Source organism: Lucilia sericata, unplaced genomic scaffold, assembly GCF_015586225.1.
Source record: "Lucilia sericata isolate MDLA Ls3-8-SP2 unplaced genomic scaffold, ASM1558622v1 Contig000910F_arrow, whole genome shotgun sequence".
Lineage (NCBI taxonomy): Eukaryota > Metazoa > Arthropoda > Insecta > Diptera > Calliphoridae > Lucilia > Lucilia sericata.
The window spans coordinates 164,097-189,083 of NW_023994897.1; the positions used below are offsets into that span (position 1 = coordinate 164,097).

Here is a 24,987-nt window from a genome sequence, read left to right on the forward strand (position 1 = left end):
ACACACATAAATAAAAACGAAATCCGAGTAACTAAAAAAGTGGAATTTTGGAGCAAATATTTAAAAAATCGGAATTTTTTAAATTGTCATTTAAAAAATCGAGATTTTATATAACTTAAATAACTGAAACTCCGATTTTTACAATATCTAGTTATTTTTAACTTTAAGTTATATTGACAGCTCTTTTACAAAAATTGTCTTAATTGGAAGAATAACTACTAGTTAAACGAAGAAGTCTTAAGTAACTTTAGGAAAAATTGTTATTGAGTAGAATGTAAGCCATATTTGGCCCTAAGGGCTTGTTTTTAAATTTGTAAAAATATATTAAAAAAATATTAATGAAAGTGTACATCAAATTATACAAAATATGGTAAAAGTCTTCAAGCCGTCTTAGCTGAAAAATTTTCGGCGTCGGCGTCTTTGAAATTTTTGCGGCGGCTAGACTTAGTCGGCTCAGGTCTCTGGGCTAACGCCAAAAATTTCAGCAAATTTTTTTGTTTGTGGAATAAAAAATTTTTCAATTTAATATTAAACCCATAAAAAATGCTTCAATTATTATAAATTTACAATAAAAATATTCTTTAAACAATTCTCCATTGAATAATATAAAGATTCGTAAAAGGGAAATAAAGAAATTTTAGAAAAAAGTGTTTAAAAATTGAAGCCAATCAATTTGACCAAGTTCGCGTGTATGTAAGAAAAATACGGAAGAAAAAAAGTGTGCTTTGCCAAATTCTCATGAAAGAATAGAAAAAATCACGCTAAGAAAAAAAGAATAATACGCAAAAAAATATAAATTAATAACAAAAGAAAGAATTATTTTAAAAATTAAGAATTTTCAGCAAGAAAATTAAGAAATATTTAAGAAAATTGTGAAATTCATTTTAAGTGCAAGAAAAATTGTGAAAAATTCTGGCTACGATTGAATAAGAGGGTGTCTCCTCTAACGTAGAGCGCGCTCGGTTGTCCGTGGTCTTGTTTTTTTGTTTTTGCTTCGTTGAGACTCCGCTGGGCGAGACACATAGACTTTCGGGCTCGTTGACGCGCACTCGTTTCATGTTGGTGGTTCAATTTAGTTGGTCTGCAAACGTCAGTGTGTGCGGATTTAAAGGCTGTTGTTGTCTTGTTTACCGTGCCTGCTGTTTGTTCTGCTACTAAAGACCTCAGCCAGCCAGAAGTTGTATGTCTGTCTGTCAGAAACGCAGACGGACGTAGAAACCAGAAATTTATTAACAAGACAATTAAAAAGAAAAAACAACGTGTTAATGTTACCTTTAAAGGCCATAAAAAAAGTAATTATTAAATGGCGCTCGGATAACAAAACAACATTGAATCAAATATTTTGTAAAGTAAAGGAGAATAATAAATCCTTAATGTAAAATATTAAAAAGCAAGAATATATACTAAAAGGTAATTTGCATTTTAAAATGTAGGTACATATAATAAATAATGTTTAATGTATTTTAATTGTTGTGTTTAATGCTTACAATATGTTAAGCACTAGTTATTTTTGTTGGTTGTTTTAGTTTTAATTGCTAAAAAAAATTTTGCTAAAAGAAAAAAAGGCGCGTGTTTTTATTTGTGATAAAAAACTATTTGTACATTCATAATATGATTTTAGATTTTTATGTTTTTGTTTCATTTTCCTTTTCTTTGTCTTTATTTATTTCGTTTATATTAAAATTGTTTTTGTTTTGCTTTTGTTAGTTTGTCTTGCTTTAAAAGATAGTAGAATGTAAATGTTTTGTTTGTGTATTTTAATAATTTAGTGATTCCCCAATAAACAATTTTAAGTAAAAATTAATATGCAAATACTGATAGTTCTCATATTTGCAACAAAAGTGTCTTAACTCAAAATTTTTAATGTTAAAATAATGTTCTAGAAAGTAAAACTTAAAATAAAATGGCTAAAAATTCACAAAACAATAATTTGCAGCTGCTGGTTTTTGTAAAAGTAAGACCATAATTGTAGTGTGACGTATCAATATTTGTGTTTGCTGGGTTTCTAATCTTTTTTGTTGTTATTTTTTCTTTGTACATACATATTTATTTATCAAAGATATGTATTTATGTGTTTGTGAAATTGTGCATACAAAAGTAGTAAAATAAAAGACAAAAGAAACATGTGGTGTGTGTAAAACGAAATACGAAATAGAAGAAGAACTGCTGGTGTCAAGATTTTATTTTTTTTTTTGTTTTGTTTACATTTTGTTATGATCAAATATTAATCGTTAAATTATTGTTGTCATAAGAAGTAAAATGTAAACACTTTGCATTTTTTAATGAATTTTAAAATATTATTTCTTTGATTTTGTTAATAATTTATTTAAATTTACTATTTTTATTCGATTAAACTAGAAAACGGCTGTGACTTTAATGTTTCTAACTTAGAATATGTAATTAAATAATAAAAAATTAAGATAACCTCACAAAAGTTAAAGTGCAGCGTGCTTCCAAAACATTTGGATTTAAAAACATTTTCATATAATTACTTTAAAATGAATACTTTGTTAATTTATCTTAAATATCTTAAAAAAGTTAATATTTTCTGATATTAAAAGTACATAAATAAAAAAAAAAATTATATAAATCGCCTGTATCTATCCATCTATGACACAATATTTACATGACATTGTTGTTATAACAGCTACGACTAAACGATTCTCATGCCCGGGAGCTCTGCACTGAGTTCCAGGCCTAAAAATTGTGATAATTCAAACGCTAGTCCATAAATCCATTTGGCAGTTGAATGGTTGTGATGGGTAGCATGAGGACTCTGAACACAAGCAGGTCAATCAAGCTAGTCATTAAATCTGTCAGTCCATCCAGATCTTAATTTTGTATAAACTTTTTGTCATGTAGTACTCTTCTTCCGTGGAATTGAGTGAGTTTTTGTGAATGTCTATTAAAGTTGTGATCTAACGAAGCCTTTCTGACATGCCTCGTGGAAGCACACAACATGTATTGTTAAAGTTGGTATGACTTCTACGGTGACATCCCAGGAGAAACTGTATAATCAGCATAGTCAGCACCATCGTAAGCAATAAATAGTTATCAGTTCTGCGGTATTCAAAATACTAATTTTACGATAAAGTGGGATGTAAACTAATTACAAAGAAGCTGTCAGTAGTTTGAAAAGTTCAAGAATCATGCGAAAAGTTAAACAAGAAATTTCAGATGGAGACCTACATATGTATGTTAAACGGACTACTTTTAAACTAAACTCTCCTGGATTTCAAGCTGTCATGGGAAATCAAGACAATCGATGCAGGCGAAGGAGACTACGGCTACACATTCATGTAGAAGAAAAATAAGTGTTAAAATGGCTGTTAGATATAAAGTTTAATCGAGCCGATTTGCGTTGTTTCAAATTATTTCTGTTTGATCGATGGCTAATGAGTTATTCGATTTACATCGTAAAGATTCTTTATAATCAAAAAATATGGGCAATTCATGCTTTAGCGTTATTGTTTGTTTAGTTTTTATATAAATTCATTATACAGTGGACGTCCACTAGTACGAATTATATAGTGTCAGGCCCTTTCGTAATACCGAAAAATTCGTATTATTGAACAACACATTTTGTATGTTTAAATTCAAATAATACACATAAAATATTTGATTTAATTTATTTTTGTTTTATTTTTCATGAAAAATTACATAACGAAACAAAATATAATAAATGTGTATTATTTTAAATAAATTTCTTGTACATAAACAGGCATAAAAGGGACATATTTACGTATATGAATTGTTAATTTTGAAAGTATCGTGAGTCCAATGGTTGAAATGAGATATATGTAGAAGGTATTAAATTTTAATGTTTTTAAAAAGATGTGTGCCAAAGACAATTTGCAATTTACATATGTGTTCTAAAATGTATTAAAATGTTCAGATTACATAAAACATTTATTAGAAACTTGAATGGAATATACCACAATTCTCTAATTTATAATTTTCTCTTAAAAATTAGAATAGTTATCCTTAAACCCATTGTTTGGAATGTGGAGTCACACTACTTTCAAAATTAACAGTTCATACATACATATGTATATAAAATCATTTTACTTATTAAAAAATCCATCATTTAACATCGATGTTTATTACATTGTAAAATGATTCTTACGGCTTTTTCAATAACAGCGCTTTTGAGGCTTCAATATTGTTCTCAGCAGAGTTATTGTCGGGAACTAATAAAATACTTTCCTCATTGGCGTTATCATCCAATTTAATTTCTTCTCTTGGGTCATCAAAATTCCAATAAAATAAATTAATAACACTAAATAATTGTTGATTTGTAAATATACATGCAGTAAATTGTGTGTATAGGATTTTTAAAAATACAAAACACTTGTAATAAATACAAAAAAAACTTCAAAATTACTGAGCTTAAGGTGAATGATACCGAAATAATAAAATAAAAACATAATAAAAACTTCATTCATACGTAAATAAAACCAAAATTCCCATAAAAAATGCGTTATTCGTACTATCGAACAGAAAAATTGTGACTTTATTCGTACTATAGAGTAGACAATGCAACAATTTTGCCATTCGTATTATTGGATATTCGTAATAAAGAGTGTACGTACTATTGGACGTCCACTGTAATTCTTTTCAATCAAAACTCAATTTTTCTCATTCTATAACAAACAAATAATCATAATTTACTACTCTCTTTATTTTCAGTTGAAATCCCAAATAAATTATGGAAACTATTAATCAACCACCAGAAACAAATGCAATAAATGTTACAAGCATTCTGGACTCTAATATCACACATGATTCACCACAAACTATCGAAGATGTAGAGACAGAAGATTCCAATAGTATGAAACAACATGTAAGTGAACATGAAGATGATGAATTACTCAATGAAACTACAACAACAGCAGAAGAAAATAGTAGTGAAACCACAAATATTCCATTACCACAAGTGGACAAAATAGAAGACGATAACAATGGTGGTAATAATGACGAAGAACCAATGGATATAAGTAGCACTGAAGATGGTGATGATGTAAATGAAAACCAAAAGTCTCATAATGACAGTGAACTACAACAGGTGGAAGCAACAGCGCAACCGCAACCACAGCCACAAAATGTGGAAAATAGTAAAGATAATAACCTAACAGATGATGTAGGAGATATGAGTGTTGAAGATGACGAACCAATTTCAAATGAAACTAAAAAATTTAAATATGAAGAATCTAAAACTGAAACTGAAGAAGATGAATTATTAAAATCGGATAATGAAGATGAACATATTGAAGATCAAAACCGAAATGAAAATAAAACAAACGTCTTGGATAGTATCTCTATGGAACAGGAGGAAGAGTTACTAAAGAGTGAAGATGAAGATGACGAAAATAAAGTGGAGAATAAAGAAGAAAAAGAAGTTTTAAATATAAAAGAGGTGACAGAAAGTGAACATAAAACTGAAGTTTTACAAACAAATGAAAATGAAATTTCGAAGGAGGAAGAGGAGAAGGTGTTACAAGTCAGTACACAAGATTTGGAAGAATCGAAAGAAGCATCTAAAGAAGAAATACATAATGACTTAGAAGAAAAAGAGGAAGTGGTAACGAGTACAAGCAATATTTGTGTGGAAAAGGAAAATGATGAAGAGTCTCAACAAATTGCCACAAATACAGTTGTACAAGAGAACGAAGATAATAGTCAAACGTTAGAAACTACAGTTACAACTGCCCAACCATCTAGAGTTAAAAAGAATGCAGAAAATCATCGAATTTTATATCAATTTGATTTAGACGATGACAGCAGCAGTCAAGATAGTTATCAATACAATAAAACCCCATCACCACTAACACAAACTAACGAGAATAAAGAGGAAAATGATGATGATGCAGAAGATGATACCTCAAGGAGTCAGGATTCACAACAACATATTTCCGAAACTATAGATATAAAAGAAGTTGATAATAATGAAAGTGAAAAGGAAGACAATGTAGATAATGAGGATGAAGAAACTAAACAAACCGAAATATCTTCTTCTGGACCTCCTAAAGGTGTTGATTCTCCTAAAAGTGTTAACGAAAATACGAACCCAACTATTGGATCACCTCTAGGCGCTTCTCCTATAAGTGAAAAAGCATTTAGTGAAAATAATGTAGATGCAGAAGGTGATAATGAGGAATTAAGAAGACAACCAGATATTACAACTTTGGAGGAGACTTCAGCAGCTTCTCCCAAAAGTGATGGATCAAGTAGTGATGAAGAGAATTTTATGGATCAAGATGATCAAGTTGATGACAAATCTAGCAAACTAGCAGATTCATGGAATTCAGAAAACCTCTCAAATGACGAAAAGGAATGCAATGAAAAAACCGTCATTGAAGAAAATTCATTAGATAGAGAGCTTAAAGATCTAGAAGAAGAAAAGGAATCATTGCAATCGCCTAAATTAAATGGTGATCATGATTCACCGGACGGTTTTAATACACCAGAACCTAATGAAAACTCTAATGACAGTAACATCAAGTTTAATGATGAAACGAGTCATTTAACAAAGTCACGCAAAACATCATGTGATTCGAATTTTTTACCTTCTCCTCCCCAACATCATTCAACATTTAATTTTCCACAAAATAAGGAATTTTATAGTGAATTTCCAAAAGAAACAGATGAGATGGACTCATCTTTTGGAGAGCAAGAACCAGAAACAAATAATCACAATGAACATAAAACAGACATAGAGTCTGATAATGAAGAAAGTAATTTAAAGATTAATGAAAATAGTAGAGAACATCATAATGATGATAGTGATGATGATAATGCTAATGATACAGCAAACAAATCTGAGGTTTCATTACCACCACCAGCTGCAACAAACGAACATGAAGACGATGAAGCCAGCCGTTCTTCCTTAGCTTCTTCAGCTTCCTGTTCAACTACCACATCCTCCTCCCAACAATTAGTTATTGATCATCCTATGGATGATGTTAAAGAAGAAAAAGTCAAACCTTTAAAAATCACCCTAAAACGAAAATTATCCAACTCAAGTGATGATGGTGATTCTATGGGTCCTAAACAAAAACAAGTACATTTATATATAGAAAATCCCATGGCAGAGGAAAGTCAGAAATCATTACCCTTAAATGAAGATCTCAAGGAAGAGTTAGAACCTGAAAATGCTAAAGATTTACAGCTGGAAGAAAATATGGAAATTGAAGAAAGTGCACAGCAGGAAACTACAGAAACTAATATGACCGAACTTGAACCGGAAGAAAGCAATTTTGCTATGGAGAATAATGAAGAAAAGGTAAGTATTTTATTGTAATATAAGAGACTTGATAATTAAGTTATTTATATTTATTTTTAGCCTTCACTATTTAAACCAGAAACTGAAGATCCCACCACATTCAAGTCTTTACTCCTGCAGCAGTTAGAAAAGCCCTTGGCAATGCCAAATATGTCAGCTAATTGTAATATGTCACCACTCACTACCTCGCCTATAACATATGCACCAGCTCTACTAACAACACCGCTACCACAGCCTTTAGTGGATATACCAATACCGACACCACCACCTCCTCTTCCGGCGCCTCCTCCCCCTCCACCGCAGGCAACCGGCATTACAAAATATTTATGTTTTAAGTGTAAAACTGGAAGTTTTGATACATTTGCGGCATTAACAGAACATCAGAACACATGTTTAGTTTCTCACTCACTATTTCCCTTTAATCAAGCGTTAATGCCGCCACCAATATCCACACCAACACCACCACCTCTAAATAGTGTTAAAAGCTCAACATCCATAACCACAACAAAAACAGCTGATTTTACAGAATTAAAAGAAATAGTAACACCTCCAGCACAGCCCGCAGTTGCCAGTACAAAGAAACGTTATTACAAATGTTCCACCTGCAATACGTTTCATGAAAATTGGAATTTATTTCTGCACATACGTGAACAGCACAATCGTCATATGTGTTTGTATTGTGTACGTTTCTTTCCTACCGCTGAAAAATTGGCATTGCATTTAGAAATAAAACATGATTTGGAACAGAATCATTTCAATTCTGAAGAGGCTTTACGCAAAAGTATACCGATGTTGGAGGGTTATGCTTTGGAAACGCGCTTCCTAATGTGCTGTACCTGCCAACATATCTTTACGGAAAATGAGCAATTTTCTCAACATGATTGCTCGGAGTATATAAAACCTTGCTCGTTGTGTGGTCAAAAAGGACGGCATACTAATCAGTGTAAAGCTCATCCTGATAGTAAACGTTTCTCTAAGTTGAAAAAGAAAAAGGAGAAACATTTGCAGCCCTTGGAAGCTGTGGCTGCAGCTGCTCCTGCGGCGCCACTTGCTAATGAAAGGTATGTTTTGGTTATTTATAATTTGATTTGATTTTTTTACTTATTTCTTATGTTTACAGAATCCAAAATGACTTTACTGTTCCACCCATAACCATAAGTAATCATAATATCAATCCCACCATTATTTCCAATTCCAATTTGAACTGTGATAGTGGTCGTGCTGAAAAAAGTCTGCGACCACCAACAACCATTAATTCTATGCATAGTGAAGATAGTAACAGTAGTAGTAATATGGTTATTGATGAATCATGCAACACAAATCATCTGCTTCCACCTGCACAAATACCACCACAAATTAATAACAACTCATTACTTGGGACACAACAACCACAAGTAGCAAGTGTACAATTAGAGCCTGATCTACCACCAGACCGAGAAACAGACAAACTCGAGGCAATACCAGAACCTTTGCCACCACTTAAACTAGTGGTTCCGAAATTTAAATTACGTGTTCCCAAAGAGTTTCAAAAGTCTGTGGATGATGCTCTCTCCACCTCTGATAGTGAGGAAGATGTAGAAGAGGAGGAGGAGGAAGAAGAAGAACATGAAGAAGAGGAAGTGAATGTAGAAGAAAAAGAAAAGCAAGAACAGGAGTATCAGCTTAATAAAGAAACTGAAAGAAATTCCGCCCTTACAACTAGTGCAGCATTAGAAGTAACCTCCACACCAGTAGAAACAACACAAACTTCTTTGCTAGCCGAATCTACACCGGCCAATTCCCAAGATATGGAAAATGAACGTAACTCAGCTACAGAATCTGCCACAGAAGCGGGCAATTCACAAGACGATGCGGCCTATGATAGCGGAGCAGACAATAAAAACAAATCACAAATTCCTCCCTTATCACTAGAGGACGATGATTCCCTCGATGAGCCTAACTCCAATCTTGTGCGCATAATGCAGGAAATCGAACGTACTAAAATGGACATTAAACGCACCAAGAAAACCTCACATCGTCACAATAAAACCTTCGCTTTGCCAAGACAACCAACCATTTCACAATCTAGCAATAGAACCGCTGATCACAATTGGTCACCAACACCACCAGCCTCGCCTAATTCACGTTGGTTTACGCCAAGACGTTCAACCATATCGCAAAGTGGAGAGGAACAACTTCAGAAAACGCCACAACATCAACAGTTTCTGCTGCCTCCTCCCAGTCCTGTTAAACAGTTTGGCATTCCACAGGAGCGTCGTGATACCATTGGCAGTGATATGATGGATATTGATGAAACAATTACATCACAACCAACACAAATTATTTATAGGTAAGTAGAAAAGCTTTTCATTATTCTGCAGGACTAAGAGGAAACTTTTCTAATTTAAACATTTTCTTTTACAGCAATCAACTACGTCCATCAGACAACGAAAATTTCCATACTTCAAGCGAAAGTATCGACATCAAATCCAATAATGAACTCATGGAAAGTAGTCAAATAACTGACAACGAAACATCAGTATCAGAGGCCAACAATACTGTGGTGGAAACTGAACAATTCAACAGGTCAACAGAATCCCCCTTGGCACTACCGCAACAACAACAAGAAGAGCAGGAAAACACAAAATTAAACATTGAAAATGCGCAACCAGAAGAAGAAAAGATACCGGATACACCTGTTACTCCCGAGAAAATGGATATTTCCCTGACACAATCTACAGACAATGAAAACAATGAAAGAGCAGACATGAGTATGAGTGAACATCATGAGGAGGAAGAGGAAGAAGGTGAAGATGATACTGAAATTGATGTATGTGATAATAAAGATCAAGAAGAAAATATTCAAGTAACTGATAATGAAAAGCAATTAGAAATGGAAAAATTACCACCAGCCGATGGCATAGAGGTGGCAAATGAAGATACTGTCACAATAGATTTGCAATTGGATCGTCCTTTAGATAAATATGAAATCATTGATTTTGTACGCATTTGCTTAAAGGCCTCCTATCCCCTTTGTCTATATTGCAATCATGCACGGCGCATAGCAGTAAATGGCAAAAGTTTAGTGCTGCACATTATAGGACATCATCGTTTTACCGCCACCGTGGATAGTATAACAGCCGAAGAACTTTTACCCTCTACTATAGTAACAAAATTGAAAAGTTTTCTACCCGATCTAGAGGAACACTATTTCAATTCGAACAGTTATTGCACCTATGGTGAAGGTTCATTTGTAAATCCCTTCAATGAACGTATATTTGAATGTTTTCAATGTCGTTTTGTCACCGCCACGCATAAGGAACTATATTTGCACAATCGCAAAATGCATTTACGTACTGCCATTTTATGTTTTATGTGTCGTGCAAATTTCTTTAGCTTCAGCGAGATCTTGTGTCACATATGTCCCGGTGTACCCAATAAGGTTTCAGTATTCGATGTCAAGTTTCGTTGTTGTCTCTGTGAGTTGGACAATATACCTTCACCGTTTCGTCTTATGGTGCATTTGCGCAAAAAACATTTTGCTTGTGATGTTTGTCTGGAAGACTGTCGTGATCAGAGCAAACTGTCTTCGCATGTGTGGAAGCACAAATTACATCACCTGTGTTATCGTTGTGGCATTGCCTATCGCAATAAATTGGACATAACAAAGCATTTGTTTTGGAAGCATGGCACTGAGAGTACCCTTTGCAAAAGATGTCTGCAAAAGAGATGGCGTCATGTTTATCATTTTTGCATACCACCCCCCAACTTTGTGTGTGAAGTGTGTAATCTCTGCTTCTCCAAGGCGATGTACTTGAGAGTGCACAAACGTTTACACAGTGGTGACTTGCGTTATCCCTGTATAGAGGATAACTGTGAGGAGAAGTTTATATCTAGAAAGCTTTTGCTTAAGCATGCTTTGGTACATCAAGTACTGCCACCCGTAGAGCCAGAGGATAAGGAAAATGACACTGCAGCTGCTTTGGAAAATAAAGAAAATGAGTTTGCATCAAATAAAGAGGCCAGCGGAGAGGATGTTAAATTAGCAAATAACTTGCCAAACATTAAACAAGAGGTTATAGAGATTAAAAAGGAACCTCTAGATGAATCTGAAATTGAAAATGAAAATCTGCTTAAACAGGAGAAAAGTGAAAGAAACGAGAAGGAAGACAATGAAGACGATAAAAAGAAGAATGATGTAAAGGATTCCAAAAATAGTGAAATAAAAGAAAAGAAGCGTTTAAGTTCCAGTGAACCGCGTAAAAAGCGTAAAAAGAGCAAACGTTCTAAAGAGCTATTGGATGATTTAAATCTAACAGCTCCCAATCTCTCGGAATCGGATTCTAGCGATGACTCCGATAGTGATTCGGATTCCAAAACCAAAAGTGAAATAGATGCCATGCCGCGTGTAATGCTCTCACCACCTTCAGAAGCGGAAAATGAAGATAAAGAAAATAAATCCTCGGAAATTGTAGAACCGGGTCAAGTATTAGATATTTGGAAAAACTTCCTCAAAACCCAACAGGGTTCAAGTACAGTGGAAGAATTAGAACGCTTAAAGGCAGCCAATGAAGAGAGTAAGCAGCCTAAGCGCGTACCTGTGCATGTAGCCTGCTCCGATCATGATTATTGTAAGATAGAACCAGATCCTCCACCGCCACCACCACCAGCACCAAAACCGGATATTACTACACAAAAGGATGACTTCAAAAAGCCTACAGCAGAGGTAACATCTACACCTGAAACCTCACCCACTAAAAGGAAACAAAGTAAATCTCCCAGACGTCGTTTATCTTCGAAAAGATCAGATGCTTCCTCCTCCTCTAGCGATTCTAGCTCTAGTTCTGATTCTAGTTGTTCATGTGGTTCGAACTGTTCGTGTTCTTCCTCCGACTCGGATTCATCTTCCTCTTCTTCATCTTCCGAAGACAGCGATTCATCTATGGCCTCTAACAATTCAGTGCGTAAACGTCATCGTAAAAAGTCTGAACGAGATCGCATGCGTAAACGTAGTGAAAGTATTTCACCCTTAAAACAACACAAACTTTCAGTTTCCATTACTGAGGTCATTAATGTTGATGATGAGGAAGTGGTTAAGGAACCAGAAAAGGTGGAAGAACGACCACCTTCTCCACCCAAAGAGCCGCTGTTCTATGAAAGTGATTTGGAAACAAATGAATCGGAGACAGACGAAGAGTTCTATGATGAACATCCACAAAAGTTGGCCAATGAATTGTTGGCACAAAAACGGGCACAACTTATGGCACAAACTAGACTCTCACCTTCACATAATTATGACATCGTGGAGAATAGTCGTCCCTCAACACCCTCTCTACCCGAAGAAGTGGCCACAAATGAAAAACCAAAAATAAAAGTTAAAAAGAAGAAACGTGATCGTAAATCATCTTGCAAGGGACAAGGTTTACACACGAATCATATACCAGCCGCAGAACAAGCTATTGCGCCGGCGCAAACTGTTCTAGAGGTACAGCAGCCAGTAAATAACATGATGCAAGTGTTGCCACCACAACAGCAACCAATCGCACTTCCTCTACCTGCTGCTCCTGTCACCCTTATAAATCCAGTGATAGATTCACAACTTACTCAAGCTAGCAGTTTATATACTACTCCTTTAAATATAATGCCACAAACTATTTATGCACCACCACCACCTGTGGAACAGACAACCTTAACGCCGCGTCCTTTAACAATGCCGCCATATGGCAATTCACATCGCATGAGTGAAGGCAGCAGCTGTTCTGATGCGGATGGTTCACTCAAACGTTCAAAACGTCAAAGAAGACCCAATAAATTCTATGGTTATACTAGCGATGATGAAAATCTTATTAATGGACCACCTTTAATGATAGGCACTAGAGCTTTTAAACCACAACCACCACCCCAACTGACATGGCACAAAGATGATTTGCCCACACCCTCTAAAAGTATTTTGAATAATAAAAATAAAACGCCAAGAACACCAAAAACTCCCGCTACTCCGGGAAATCCCTTCGTTAGCACATTAAGTTCATCGAGTAATAAAAAGAAATCTAGACTGTCGTTAACGGGAGGAGAGAAATCAGCACGTAAGAGACCAGCTAAGAAAAAGGAGGCTAAAGCAGAAAGTAAATTCCCTCCCATACCAACGCTGAAAATAAGACCTTCACAGATAGGTCTCAATACCACTATCAATCACTCTAATAATAAAACAGGCAATTATAATACAACCGATGACACCAGCAGTGATGAGGAAGCCAACAAGGAACATTTTTCAGCTACGAGTAGTTTCAATGCTGCCATGGTTAAGCAAACAGTGGCGACGGCACCTCCAGCCATTATATTACCCTCACAGCCACCAGCACCGCCCACACCACAGACTACCGCCTTCAATCACCGTATACCACCAGCACTCTTGCCCAATCCAGACTTTGCCACACTACAATACTTCAAAGCCAATAATATACGTTATCCCATAAGACCACCAGCCGGTGCCAGACAACCGCGTGAAGGAGAATCAGTTTACTGCTATTGCCGCTGTCCCTATGACGAGGTATCCGAAATGATAGCCTGTGATGGTGAAAATTGTCTCATAGAATGGTTTCACTTTGAATGTGTGGGCATAATGGTGGCTCCTCAAGGTAAATGGTTTTGTGCCGAATGTCGACCCAAATACTCCGAGGAATTGTATCCCTCTACAGCAACGGGACAGCTTAATGTCTAGTGTAAATATTGCCAACATAAACAAAATTGCTCAGAATGTTTTAAAACTGTATATATAGACTACCTCTCTTTCATAACACTATTTCACTCAGACTCTCTCTTTTTAACACTTTCTCTCTTAATGTTTGTTGTTGAAATTTAGACAGTTGATGTACCAACTAGGAAAGGCTCAATTTAGGTTTTTTTGTTCTTCTTTAATTACAATAATTAAAATTTACTTAAAAACAACCCAAAATTTGTTTATTCTAACACTAATAAAAAGTAACGCCAAAATACGCTTATTATATGATAAAAAATTATTTACTAAATAGATTTTGGTTTTTAGTTTAATTTTATTATTTTTTTTTTTTTAATTAAAACTTATAACTAAAACTTTTGGATACAATAATAAGAATTATTATGAACTTGAAATACAATATTTAATAACATTTATTAAGCTGGAAAACAATCAATCTTAATTTGATTGTCATAGAAACAAAAAAAAAAAAAAAAAGAAATATATTTACTTGAACTCTGGGAATATAATTTATGTTCATTTTTTTCTCTCTCTCTCTCTTTCACTTTAAATTAACTTAAATATCAAATAGAGTTTAATATTAAAATATATTAATTAAAATTACTTATAAGCTACATAAATAAAAATTTAAACATAATTATATTTAATTAAAAAAAAAAACATAAGTTTTATGTAAATATTATAAATATTTCTTTTTAGTTGCAAACAAAATCGAAAATTTAATGCTACTAAATAATTAAATAATTACATTTAATGGAATTATTTGTTTAAAAACTTTACTTTTTATATAAAATAGTTTTTTTTATTTGAAACACTTGTAATTATTTTTTTTAATTTTATTCACTTTATCATTATTTTTCTCTTACTTTTTTATGTAAAAATTTTGTAAATTTTATTTTGATTACCCAGAAACAAACAAACAAACAAACAATTACGTATTATGTTTTCACTTACGTAAATTAACTGTGTATATTATTATATAATATTGAATACTATTATTATATTTAAAACAATAAAAATACTTTAAATTTAACTTTAATCATTAAATAAATTCTATTATAAAAATAAATATATTAAAAACAATACAAATAAAACTACAACTTGCAAAATAAATAAATAAATATTAAAGAATTATTAAAGTTATGCAAACATTTTGCATAATTCTTTAAAACTCTATATATATATTATAAAATGAAACGAAATTGTCTTTGTTGTCTTTTTATTTCAATCCTATTTCATTATATTTAGGAATATTTTTTTAAGATTTTCTTCTTATAAATGAATTTTTTCATAATATTTGACATTTCAACATAATACTGCTGTACTTGCGAAATAATTCATTATACCCTACACCACTTTAGTGGGGAGGGTATATTGGGTTTGTGCTGATGTTTGTAACGCACAATAATATTGGTCCTATACCCACCTTAAAGTATACCAATCGGCTCAGAATCATTTTCTGAGTCGATTTAACTATGTCCGTCCGTCTGTCCGTCCGTCCGTCCATGTAAACCTTGTAATCAAACTACAGGTCGCAATTTTGAAGATAATTCAATGAAATTTGGTACAAGATTGTCGCAGGGACGAAGCCTATTGAAAATGGTTAAGATCGGTCCATTATTTCACCTAGCCCCCATACAACTGAACCCCCCAATAGGGCTTGTAATCCTTGTAATCAAACTACAGGTCGCAATTTTGGAGATAATTCAATGAAATTTGGCACATGACCTTTTATGGTATCGTAGACGAAGCCTATTGAAAATGGTTAACATCGGTCCATTATTTCACCTAGCCCCCATACAACTGAACCCCCGAATAGGGCTTTTAAACCTTGTAATCAAACTACAGGTCGCAATTTTGGAGATAATTCAATGAAATTTGGCACATGATCTTTTATGGTACCGTAGATGAAGCCTGTTGAAAATGGTTTGCATCGGTCCATTATTTCACCTAGCCCCCATACAACTGAACCCGCCGAATAGGGCTTTTAAGTTCATAATTATGTTTAATATACTCATATCTCGACAAAAAGCTGCAAAAACCAAGTTGTATGCAAGACTTGATGACCCTCATGAATTCCATAATAATAGGTTCTCATATGACCCTAGCCGCTATGAAAAGCCCCCATCAAAATTTCACTTAAATGTCCACAATTTTATTCAACAATAAACGGCTTAAGTATGTATATCTAAGGCAAGGTACAATTCAACTTAAATGCTTTATTATGGCAACTAAATCACATTATATTTTTGTCAAAGGTGTAGGGTATTATATGGTCGGCCTCGCCAGACTATAATTTCTTACTTGTTATATTTATGAAAAAGTTCTTAACTTTTATGAAAAATTTCTTTAAATCTTTTTCCATACACAAATTTCTATAAATTATGATTATTTTTCATAAATATGAAGAATACCGGTTTTTGTATCATGATATCTCCCGATATCATCTGTAACATCGGTTCAGTCCAGTAATAGTAGAATGGATTGCATAATATTACCAACACCAGATGTGAGGGCTACCAAAATACTAATAAGAGTAGTTAGAAGCAGGCTAAGAATTCTGATAAGGATAGGGCCAATAGGGCATTTCTCAATTGGGGTCTTTGTCAGTAAGTGGGACAGTAATAAACCGGACTATTACAGGCTAAGCGAAGATGCATAGACATAATTACAGAATTTCAGATTAAAATGGTTGAGGGAAATTGAGGAACTTAACCCTCGTAATCTACTAGGTTTTATTGTCATTTCTTCGATTGAGTTTTATATTGAGAATCAGCTGCTTTCACATTTCCTTCTTTATAGAATTGACTCATAAAATCTTCTTGAAGACCTAATAGATTACGAGGTTTAGGTTCCTCAATTTCTATCAACCATTTTAATCTGAAATTCTGTTGTTCTGTCTATAGTTCTTCTGCATCTTCGCTTAACCTGTAATAGTCCTCTTGGGAATCGACCTATTTCCTTTCATTTCTCCCCCTTTAACTATGTTCTTTATTGTTTTTTTTTTCTAGTGTTTTGTTTCTCTATCATTGGATCTTTACTTTCTATGAAGGGAATCACCATGGACTCTATAGCCTCCTAGTGGAGTTGCAACTAACCAATTGAAATGAAAAAGATCGTCAAAAATATAAACGTTATACCTCGCTTTAATGGAATTTAAACTATGTTCTTTATTGTTTTGTTTCTCTATCATTGGATCTTCATTTTCAATGAAAGGAATTGCAATGGACTTTATAGCCTCCTAGTGGAGTGGCACCTAACCAACTCAAATGAAAAGGATCGTTAAAAATATAAAGGTTACACCTTGCTATGATGGAATATTAACCGAAAGCTACACAGAGAAAACAGATTCGTTGTGATAACCGAATTTGTTTCCAATCGAATTCAGTCGGTTCTCATAACTACCCCATAATTCGATTGTAACTACTGTAAAATTCGGTTCCTGTTACTGAATATATGGTGTACGCAACTATTTTAAATTATTTTTCGATAATCTGGATCGAAATGATCGGTATTTGGAACTGAAATATTATTTATTAAAACTAATTTGTGGATTATGTTTATTTGAAAATATATTTTATTTTGTTTAAAATAATTACAATAAAATATAAATATAAATGTACATTTACAAACCTACAAAACTTATTACTATAAAATAGTCACTTTTCTTCTCTAGTTTTGACATATTGATGGTAAAAGCTATGTTTATGTACCAGAGATTTTACTCTTAATTCTGTCCAACATTTCCAAAGGAACACTACCATATCACGCTTTTCCGCTGCTGTAATATTATTAAAGATTATAGGAAAATAACACAAAATAGATGTTAAGATATAAGATAGACTAAACTTACCTTTTCTATCCCATTTTCCCGTATTAATTTACATTTAATTGTTATTAGTTTTATTATTCAATTATAAAATCGTTTTATTTTATTTATTTTTGCATACGTCAAATATAATTACCAATTCATCGGTTGTGAACATCGAATTTGGTTCCTTTAACCGTAATTAAATTTTAAATAATTTTATCAGTTGATAATTGGTTGCAGTGGTCAATATTTTTTACTTTCTACTGTTTTTCGGTTACAGAGACTAATATTTGATGTTCTTACATTTTAATCCTAAATAAAAGTCGGCTGCATTTACTGAATTCACAAATGAATTTAATAACCAATAGAATTCAGTTCAAATTATTGATTTGGAAATTGTTACAACCACAATTCGATTAATATTATGGTTTTTTAATTCTGAATATAGAAAATCAGTTAATTTTACAGTTTTTCAATAACATCTATACAATTTTAATTAATTTAACTAAATATTTATCATGGTAACCGATTTCCAATCGATCTGTTTTCTGTGTGTACCTTTTGCAACTGCCAAATAACTCGAGATTTACTAATGGAATGTTATCTCCGGCTTCGGGAGCAGTCAACGAAAAAATTAAAACTTGGAAACCTTGAGTAGTTAAAAACCTTCTTTATAAGCCCAAACAGGTTGCATTATAGTTGAAGAATTTGAACGTCTTAAAGCAGCCAACGAAGAAATAAATAGACTAAGTGCAGGTGTCGTTTATCTTCGAAAAGATCAGTTGCTTCCCTATTCTCCAGCGATTTTAGCTCTAGTTTTGACTCTAGTTGCTCATGTGGTTCTAACTGTTCTTCTTTATTCTTCATCCTACTTAGGTTCATCTTCCTCTTCATTATCTTCACAAGATATGGAATTCAGGCGCTTCCAGCTAAGAGAAATATCTACTTCGCCAACTCTCAAGAAAAACCTTCATAAGATCATTAATAGGAACACCAGTATGATACCCTAATCCTGGAAAAAAGGTGTAATTGAACAATTCCAAAAAATGTTGACCTATGCAAGTGAAAAACTATTAAAAACTGTAAAGAATCAGTTCAGTTTTTGGACCGAATGCTTTAGAACGGTGCAGTTCAACTTTATGTCAATTACAATCGATTATCGTTTTCATCCTGAAGTAAAATAGAAATCCAGTTATTTCTGTCTTATACATGCTGGTGCTAGTTAGTGTTACCTAGTCATCTTAACGATGTTTGGGGCCGCACTTTTTTGCATTTAATCCCATCCATGTCTTCTTTACAGTATACCTTAAGGCCCTAGTGTAGTGTACATATGTTTGTCGAGACGTTATGATGTTTTAGATTCATAATCTTATGCGTTTTATCCTCGTTCAACTTTATGGTATACGCACAATGCGGACGAACGACGAATTTCGTATAGCACGACGAACTATTCGACCACAATTCGTTGCGTAAATTCGTCGAATGGAACACAATCAAATTATTCGTACTGCGTATTCGTTTCAAAATTTGTTTGTTCGAAAGAGGAAAAAGTAAGAAAAATTAACAAAAATTATATTTTTGTGAATCTCCACGATTTTGATAATTTTTACAGCTTTAAAATTTATTCGAACATTATTTCGAAATTAGAAAATGTAAGAAATTGGCCTCGAAAAGAACTTAAATTATATTTTTGTGAATATCCCCAATTTTGAGATTATTTTAACAGCTTCAAAAGTTTTTCGAACATTACTTCGAATTTTTGAACTTAATTTTAAATATTCCAACATAGCATTGTAGTGTCATCAAGTGTACTACAGACAGCCAAATTTCAGACAATTCGGGGCACGAGAACTGGTTTTAATGGCTTTAAACATTTTTCGAACTTAAGTTCGAATTTTCGAAAATTTTATTTTTAGTTTTTATGACCCAGAGATTATTTTAAGAGCATAAAAAATTTTTGATTATTGTGTACATTTTCATATACCCAAGTGTGTTCTATTTCTGAAGACGAATATTCGTTCCGAAAAATTCGTCGTTCGTCCCAATTGTGGGTATACTATTAAGAGCCTTGGCGACACATCAAATTTGTTGACTCAAACGGTAAATTTTTTGATTGCGTTAGTAAAAAACTCACACCGCATATATACATGTGAGTTTTTTTCACTAACACAATCAAAAAAGTTACCGTTTGAGTCAACAAATTTGATGTGTGGCCATGTCGCTTTAGGCTCATAATCTTTGACTGCTTTTTGAGTTTTCCAAATGCTCCTATTAATCGTCTCGACTGTTGTAATCAATATTGTCAATAGCGTCATGATATGCGAGCAAAATATATATTTGCAGAATTGTTTAATTCATCTCCTGCTTAAAGCTTGGAAAGTGTTTCTTCCTAAGTGTCAATAGATTATTACAGGTCATCGTGCTCTAATATTTGAAAAACCAAGTTTTTCACCATATTTGATACGTTATAATCACGTCTATTCTACATTTGAATTCGAATCGAAATTTTCTTTGTTTAGCTACTTTGATATTCTGCATTTTGATTTGACCCTCTGATAATAACATAACCACCAGCAAAAACGTGCCTACGATCGTTATATAGAATCGTAAAGCATTGAAACGAAATGCAATTGATTCTTCTTTTTCTTTATTTAGAAAACCTGTTATGTAATCTGAAAGTCCACTCTGTCAACGTTTAACATCTGTTATATGTATATTATACCTACTTTGAGATATCTCAACCTAAAGTTTGGAACAACCACGTGTATTCAAAATAGTTTTTCACCGAAGTTCTTGAACATCTCTGTGGTTTAATTATCACAATGATCTGTCACTTACACTTGTCCGTTTAGCAACTTTGATATTCTGCATTTCGATTTGACGCTCCATCGTTAAAATAATCACATGCAAAGACGTACCTATGATCGTTATACGGAATCGTAAAGTATTGAAACAAAATGCAATTGATTCTTCTTTTTCTTCCGTTTTTTGTTGGAATTCCGTTCTTCGATAGTTACGTTATTGAATGCAGAAACTTACACTTGTCTAGATTATGTTATGCGACAAACTAAGTTTAAGTCTCCCATAACATTTGCTGAAAATTATGTTTATATCTTCTTTATAAGATGTTAAGAAGATTGAGCGGGAAATTATACTTTTTAAATAGTGGAAGAGTTTGTTTTACATCGGGATTTCTGCCCAATTACTGGGTATATGTACTAAAAATTCGAAATATAGATCCACAAACTGCACTTGGCTACATGTTGAGTAATTTTTTTTCTGTCACACAGTCTAATCAACTTGTATTCTTTCTAGATAATAGTTTTATAAAAGATCCTCATAATAGATGTTTCAGGAACGATCAAATAGCATTTTTAAGTTCAAATATTATAGAAAACTGTGATTGTTAAATATCGTTTTACTTAACTTATGGACGATTTTTTGACATGATAACATAAGGTACAAAAGTACTATTCTAACGATCACTTTTGCTGCTACCCAAATTACCCAAATCTTTACTCTGTTCAAAAAATTGCACGATTATCGTAAACAAGTTCAAAAGTTGATTCGTGTAACTAAAAAGTTTAATTGAATTAATCACAGTGAAAAACTCTTGAGGAATTTAAATTAAAATTGTTTAATTTCTTTATTTAAACTATACTTTTAAAGCCCTTTTTAATATATTATATTAATACATAATCATTGCATCATAAAAAGTTCGTTTCATATATGTAAACTTTTATCAATCAACTCTTAATTATATAAAATAAGTTTTTATAAAAAATTGAGACCACTTATAAAACTATAAACTATTTTCTTTTAGTGATAACAATTTTTATTTGATCCCTTCTGGTTAAAACTTCTAAATTAACATGCTGTAAAGGAAATTATAAAAAATTTTAATATTTTAACAAAAATTTAAAGAAAAACTTGAACTTGAGGAACTTACTCTGGCATTAGGCCATTGTTAGGAGAATGTAAGTCCACTTGTACTGTATTTTGAGCATTTGTTTGTTGGTTATTTGTTTCTTCCTTCTTTTTTTCCGATAGAATTTTGGGAAAATTATTGGCCATTTCCAAGATATTACGAGCAATACGTTGTTGATCGATTTCACGCTGTTCTTCGTGTGAACGTTTTTCATTGTTTTCCGAAATGCGACCTTGTAGGTTGGGTGGATTCTGGAATTTTAGAAAATTTTTTATTTTAAAATACACCACTTAATAGTGTAAAGGAATATACCTCCTCATCTGTTTGCGAATCCTGTGGATTGGTCCAAATTTCTGTGCCTGCAGTTTCACTGCCCGAACCCGATGATATTGCTGGCCTGGCAGGTATTAGAGGAGAACGAACACAAACTCTTTAAAATTTAAATACGATAAGAAAATGTGTTATTATTGCTTAAGATCTATAACTAGATTTGTTTTATTTAAATTTTAATAAAAAACATCAAAAATATTTCACAAGAAAATCACAACACTAATTTCACATTTAATTATTTTCTATAATTTTTTGTGCGTTTTGTTATTTTTAACGAATTTAAGTCCCTGGTTTTGTAATTTTTCATTTGCCAATTCTATTACTCCAGCCCATTATTCTCATTCTCTTGTCTCGATCTAAAACGAGAAATTTTGAAAATGGAACAATGAGCCAGTTAATAATTAAAGTAATTGATGTCTTTGTTGCGGTACAGAGGGAAAGTATCTTGAGGTTTAAACTTGAGGATATATTTTAAATAATACTACTGTAGACCCAGGATTTCAATGGTTCAATTACACAGGCCAGTTATACATTAAAAATGGCGTTTATTCAGGACACGACATCTCGAATCCTAGATGTGATGGATAGCCCAGATTCGAATTTAAAGGAGTTCGCATACTTCTTTAGAAATGTATAATTTCTAATTTCTATCTGGGTTAAAAAATTCCCCGCCTGTGTTATTTACTGAGATTCAAAGAGGATCATATGGAAAAAAACACTTTTGGGTTTCATATAGTTGAGGTTTTCAATCATTTTGAAACAATATTTTGGATCTGATCATAACCTTGGTATTAAAATAAATTCTGAAAATGTTATAGTTTCTCCTTAAAGAGAATCAGAACAAGTCTTGAAATTAGACATTGAAACGGTGCCATTCACTATGGGTTAACATTTGAACTGAAGTTATCATTATTAATCCAAGAAATCCTGATCTTTTAAAAGCCCTCAAAATCACTCTTACCTTCCCTCTGTCACTTTTCCCCTTAAACCCAAAACTTACTTGTTAACATCCTCCAATTTCTTAAGTAAACGTTCATTTTCTCGACACACAATCTCCTGATCCCTGAGTATAGTCTCGCGTACCGTAAACAAATGATTGTTCTCTTGCCTTAAAGCCTCATTTTCTTGCATATATAATTTCACCAATTCCGCCAATTCACTGCCATCCAGTTCAGGCAAACGTTCCAAATCCACCTTCGGTATAACACCACCATGATCTGTGGGAATTTCCATTATTTCTGAACCTTCAATACCAACTTCTTTAATCGAATTATGATGTAAATTCAAGGCCGCTTTTAAATGTTCATTCTCCATTTGTAAAGATTGAACATCCCGCTTGAGACTAAGTATTAGAGCTTCTCTTGGATCCATCATTATAACAGGTTTGGTACGTATGCGCTTGGCACGCGAGGCATAACGTAAGGTATTCAAAGTTTCAGCATAATTATATTGGGCCGGTGAGACACAAGCTATCATAAGAGTAACACCATTACCGGCCAAACTATCGGCCAGTAATTTGGTCAATTGACTGTCACGATAGGGTATGTGACCAAAACGTTTTTTACTATCGCTGAGGGAGGCAATGCAGTACCCTAAACGTTAATAAATATATTAGTTATTATAGAAGTTATTTAAAATTTTGAATCAAAAACTTACCCAATACCATTAAACTTTTATTAATATTATTGGCTTCTTCTAAAGTTTTTCCTTCGCTCATTGTTTTCTTAGTCAATTCGCTACCTGCCAGATCCACAAAATTGATTTTTCCATGTTTCGATAAAAATACTCCACCATCAGTTTGTTGTTCGGATATTATGTGTACCGTGAGTATAGTGTGTGATCGGGAGGAATGATCATTCATGGCATGAGATCCCACAGCTCTATTGCGCATTCCTGAAAAGTACAAAGTTTGATAGTTTTGAGTATATTATGTATAATTTTACGATTTTATTCAAAGAGGGGTCATCATACTATGACACTATCATTCTATGACAATATCATTCTAAGTTTCAACACCTTATAATAACGTAAACGTTATTCATATTTTTATACCCACCATCAAAAAAGATGGGGGGTATATTGATTTTGTCATTCCGTTTGTAACACATCGAAATATTGGTCATAGACCCACAAAAGTATATATATTCTGGGTCCTCATTAAATTCTAAGTCGATCTATCCATGTCTGTCCGTCTGTCCGTCCGTCTGTCTGTCTGTTGAAAGCACGATAGAGTCCCAATGGAAAGAGGTAGAGGGTTGAAATTTCACATAAATATTTCTTACAGGTAAGGTTTGTTTGGTATTGAAAATGGGCAATATCGGTCCACATTTTCTGATAGCCCCCATACAAGTGGCCCATCGAAAAGCAGCTTTAACCGCCATAACTTGTTTAAAAATACGAATATAGCGATAAAATTCGACATAAGTAAGTTTCTTATGATCCAAAATCATTATGCAAAATTTTATGAGGATCGGTCCATAATTGACCCTACCCCCCATATAAGGTCCCCTTCAGAAAATGACTTTAACGCTCATTACTGGCTTAAAAATACTAGTATATAGATGAAATTCGACATAAGTAAGTTTCATACGAGTCAAAATCTATCTAAAAAATTTTATGAGGATCGGTCCATGATTGACCGACTGAAAATGACTGCAACGCTGACTGAAATTCGACACAAATAAATTTAATACGAACCAAATTCTGTCTACCAAATTATATTAGGATCGACCTATAATTGACCCTACCCCCTATATAAGGTCCCCTTCAGAAAATTGCTTTAACGCTTATAACTGGTCTAAAAAATACGAGTATATAGATGAAATTCGACATAAGTAAGTTTCATTATAGTCAAACGAGGTTTGAGGGTGGGTATATAAGATTCAGCATAGCCGAATATAACACTCTTACTTGTTTAATTT

General features: G+C 33.2%; 2 protein-coding genes across 2 annotated transcripts; one reads left to right on the forward strand and one right to left on the reverse strand.

The window, feature by feature from the left end:
• Window positions 1-444: 444 nt before the first annotated feature.
• LOC119608991 lies at window positions 445-15,020 on the forward strand. Its single transcript, XM_037963647.1, has 5 exons — window positions 445-1,410; window positions 4,690-7,282; window positions 7,343-8,343; window positions 8,403-9,611; window positions 9,686-15,020. Exons 2-5 carry the CDS (start codon window positions 4,709-4,711, stop codon window positions 13,980-13,982), a joined length of 9,081 nt encoding a protein of 3,026 aa, XP_037819575.1. The 5' UTR covers window positions 445-1,410; window positions 4,690-4,708; the 3' UTR covers window positions 13,983-15,020.
• A 6,504-nt stretch (window positions 15,021-21,524) lies between these two features.
• On the reverse strand, window positions 21,525-23,959 carry LOC119608990 (kinesin-like protein KIF12; the record flags this gene model as incomplete). Its single annotated transcript, XM_037963646.1, has 5 exons — window positions 21,525-21,683; window positions 21,758-21,987; window positions 22,049-22,166; window positions 23,067-23,658; window positions 23,723-23,959. Coding segments are annotated over 5 exons (1,190 nt in total), but the record flags the coding sequence as incomplete, so codon positions are not given.
• Between the last annotated feature and the right edge of the window lie 1,028 nt (window positions 23,960-24,987).

Excerpts from the sequence above, each read along its gene's own strand:
- LOC119608991 (XM_037963647.1), top strand. The coding sequence starts at position 4,709 with ATGGAAACTATTAATCAACCACCAGAAACAAATGCAATAAATGTTACA. Across the intron at positions 8,344-8,402 it reads GCGCCACTTGCTAATGAAAG|AATCCAAAATGACTTTACTG; the intron begins GTATGTTTTGGT and ends TTATGTTTACAG. Across the intron at positions 9,612-9,685 it reads CCAACACAAATTATTTATAG|CAATCAACTACGTCCATCAG; the intron begins GTAAGTAGAAAA and ends TTTCTTTTACAG.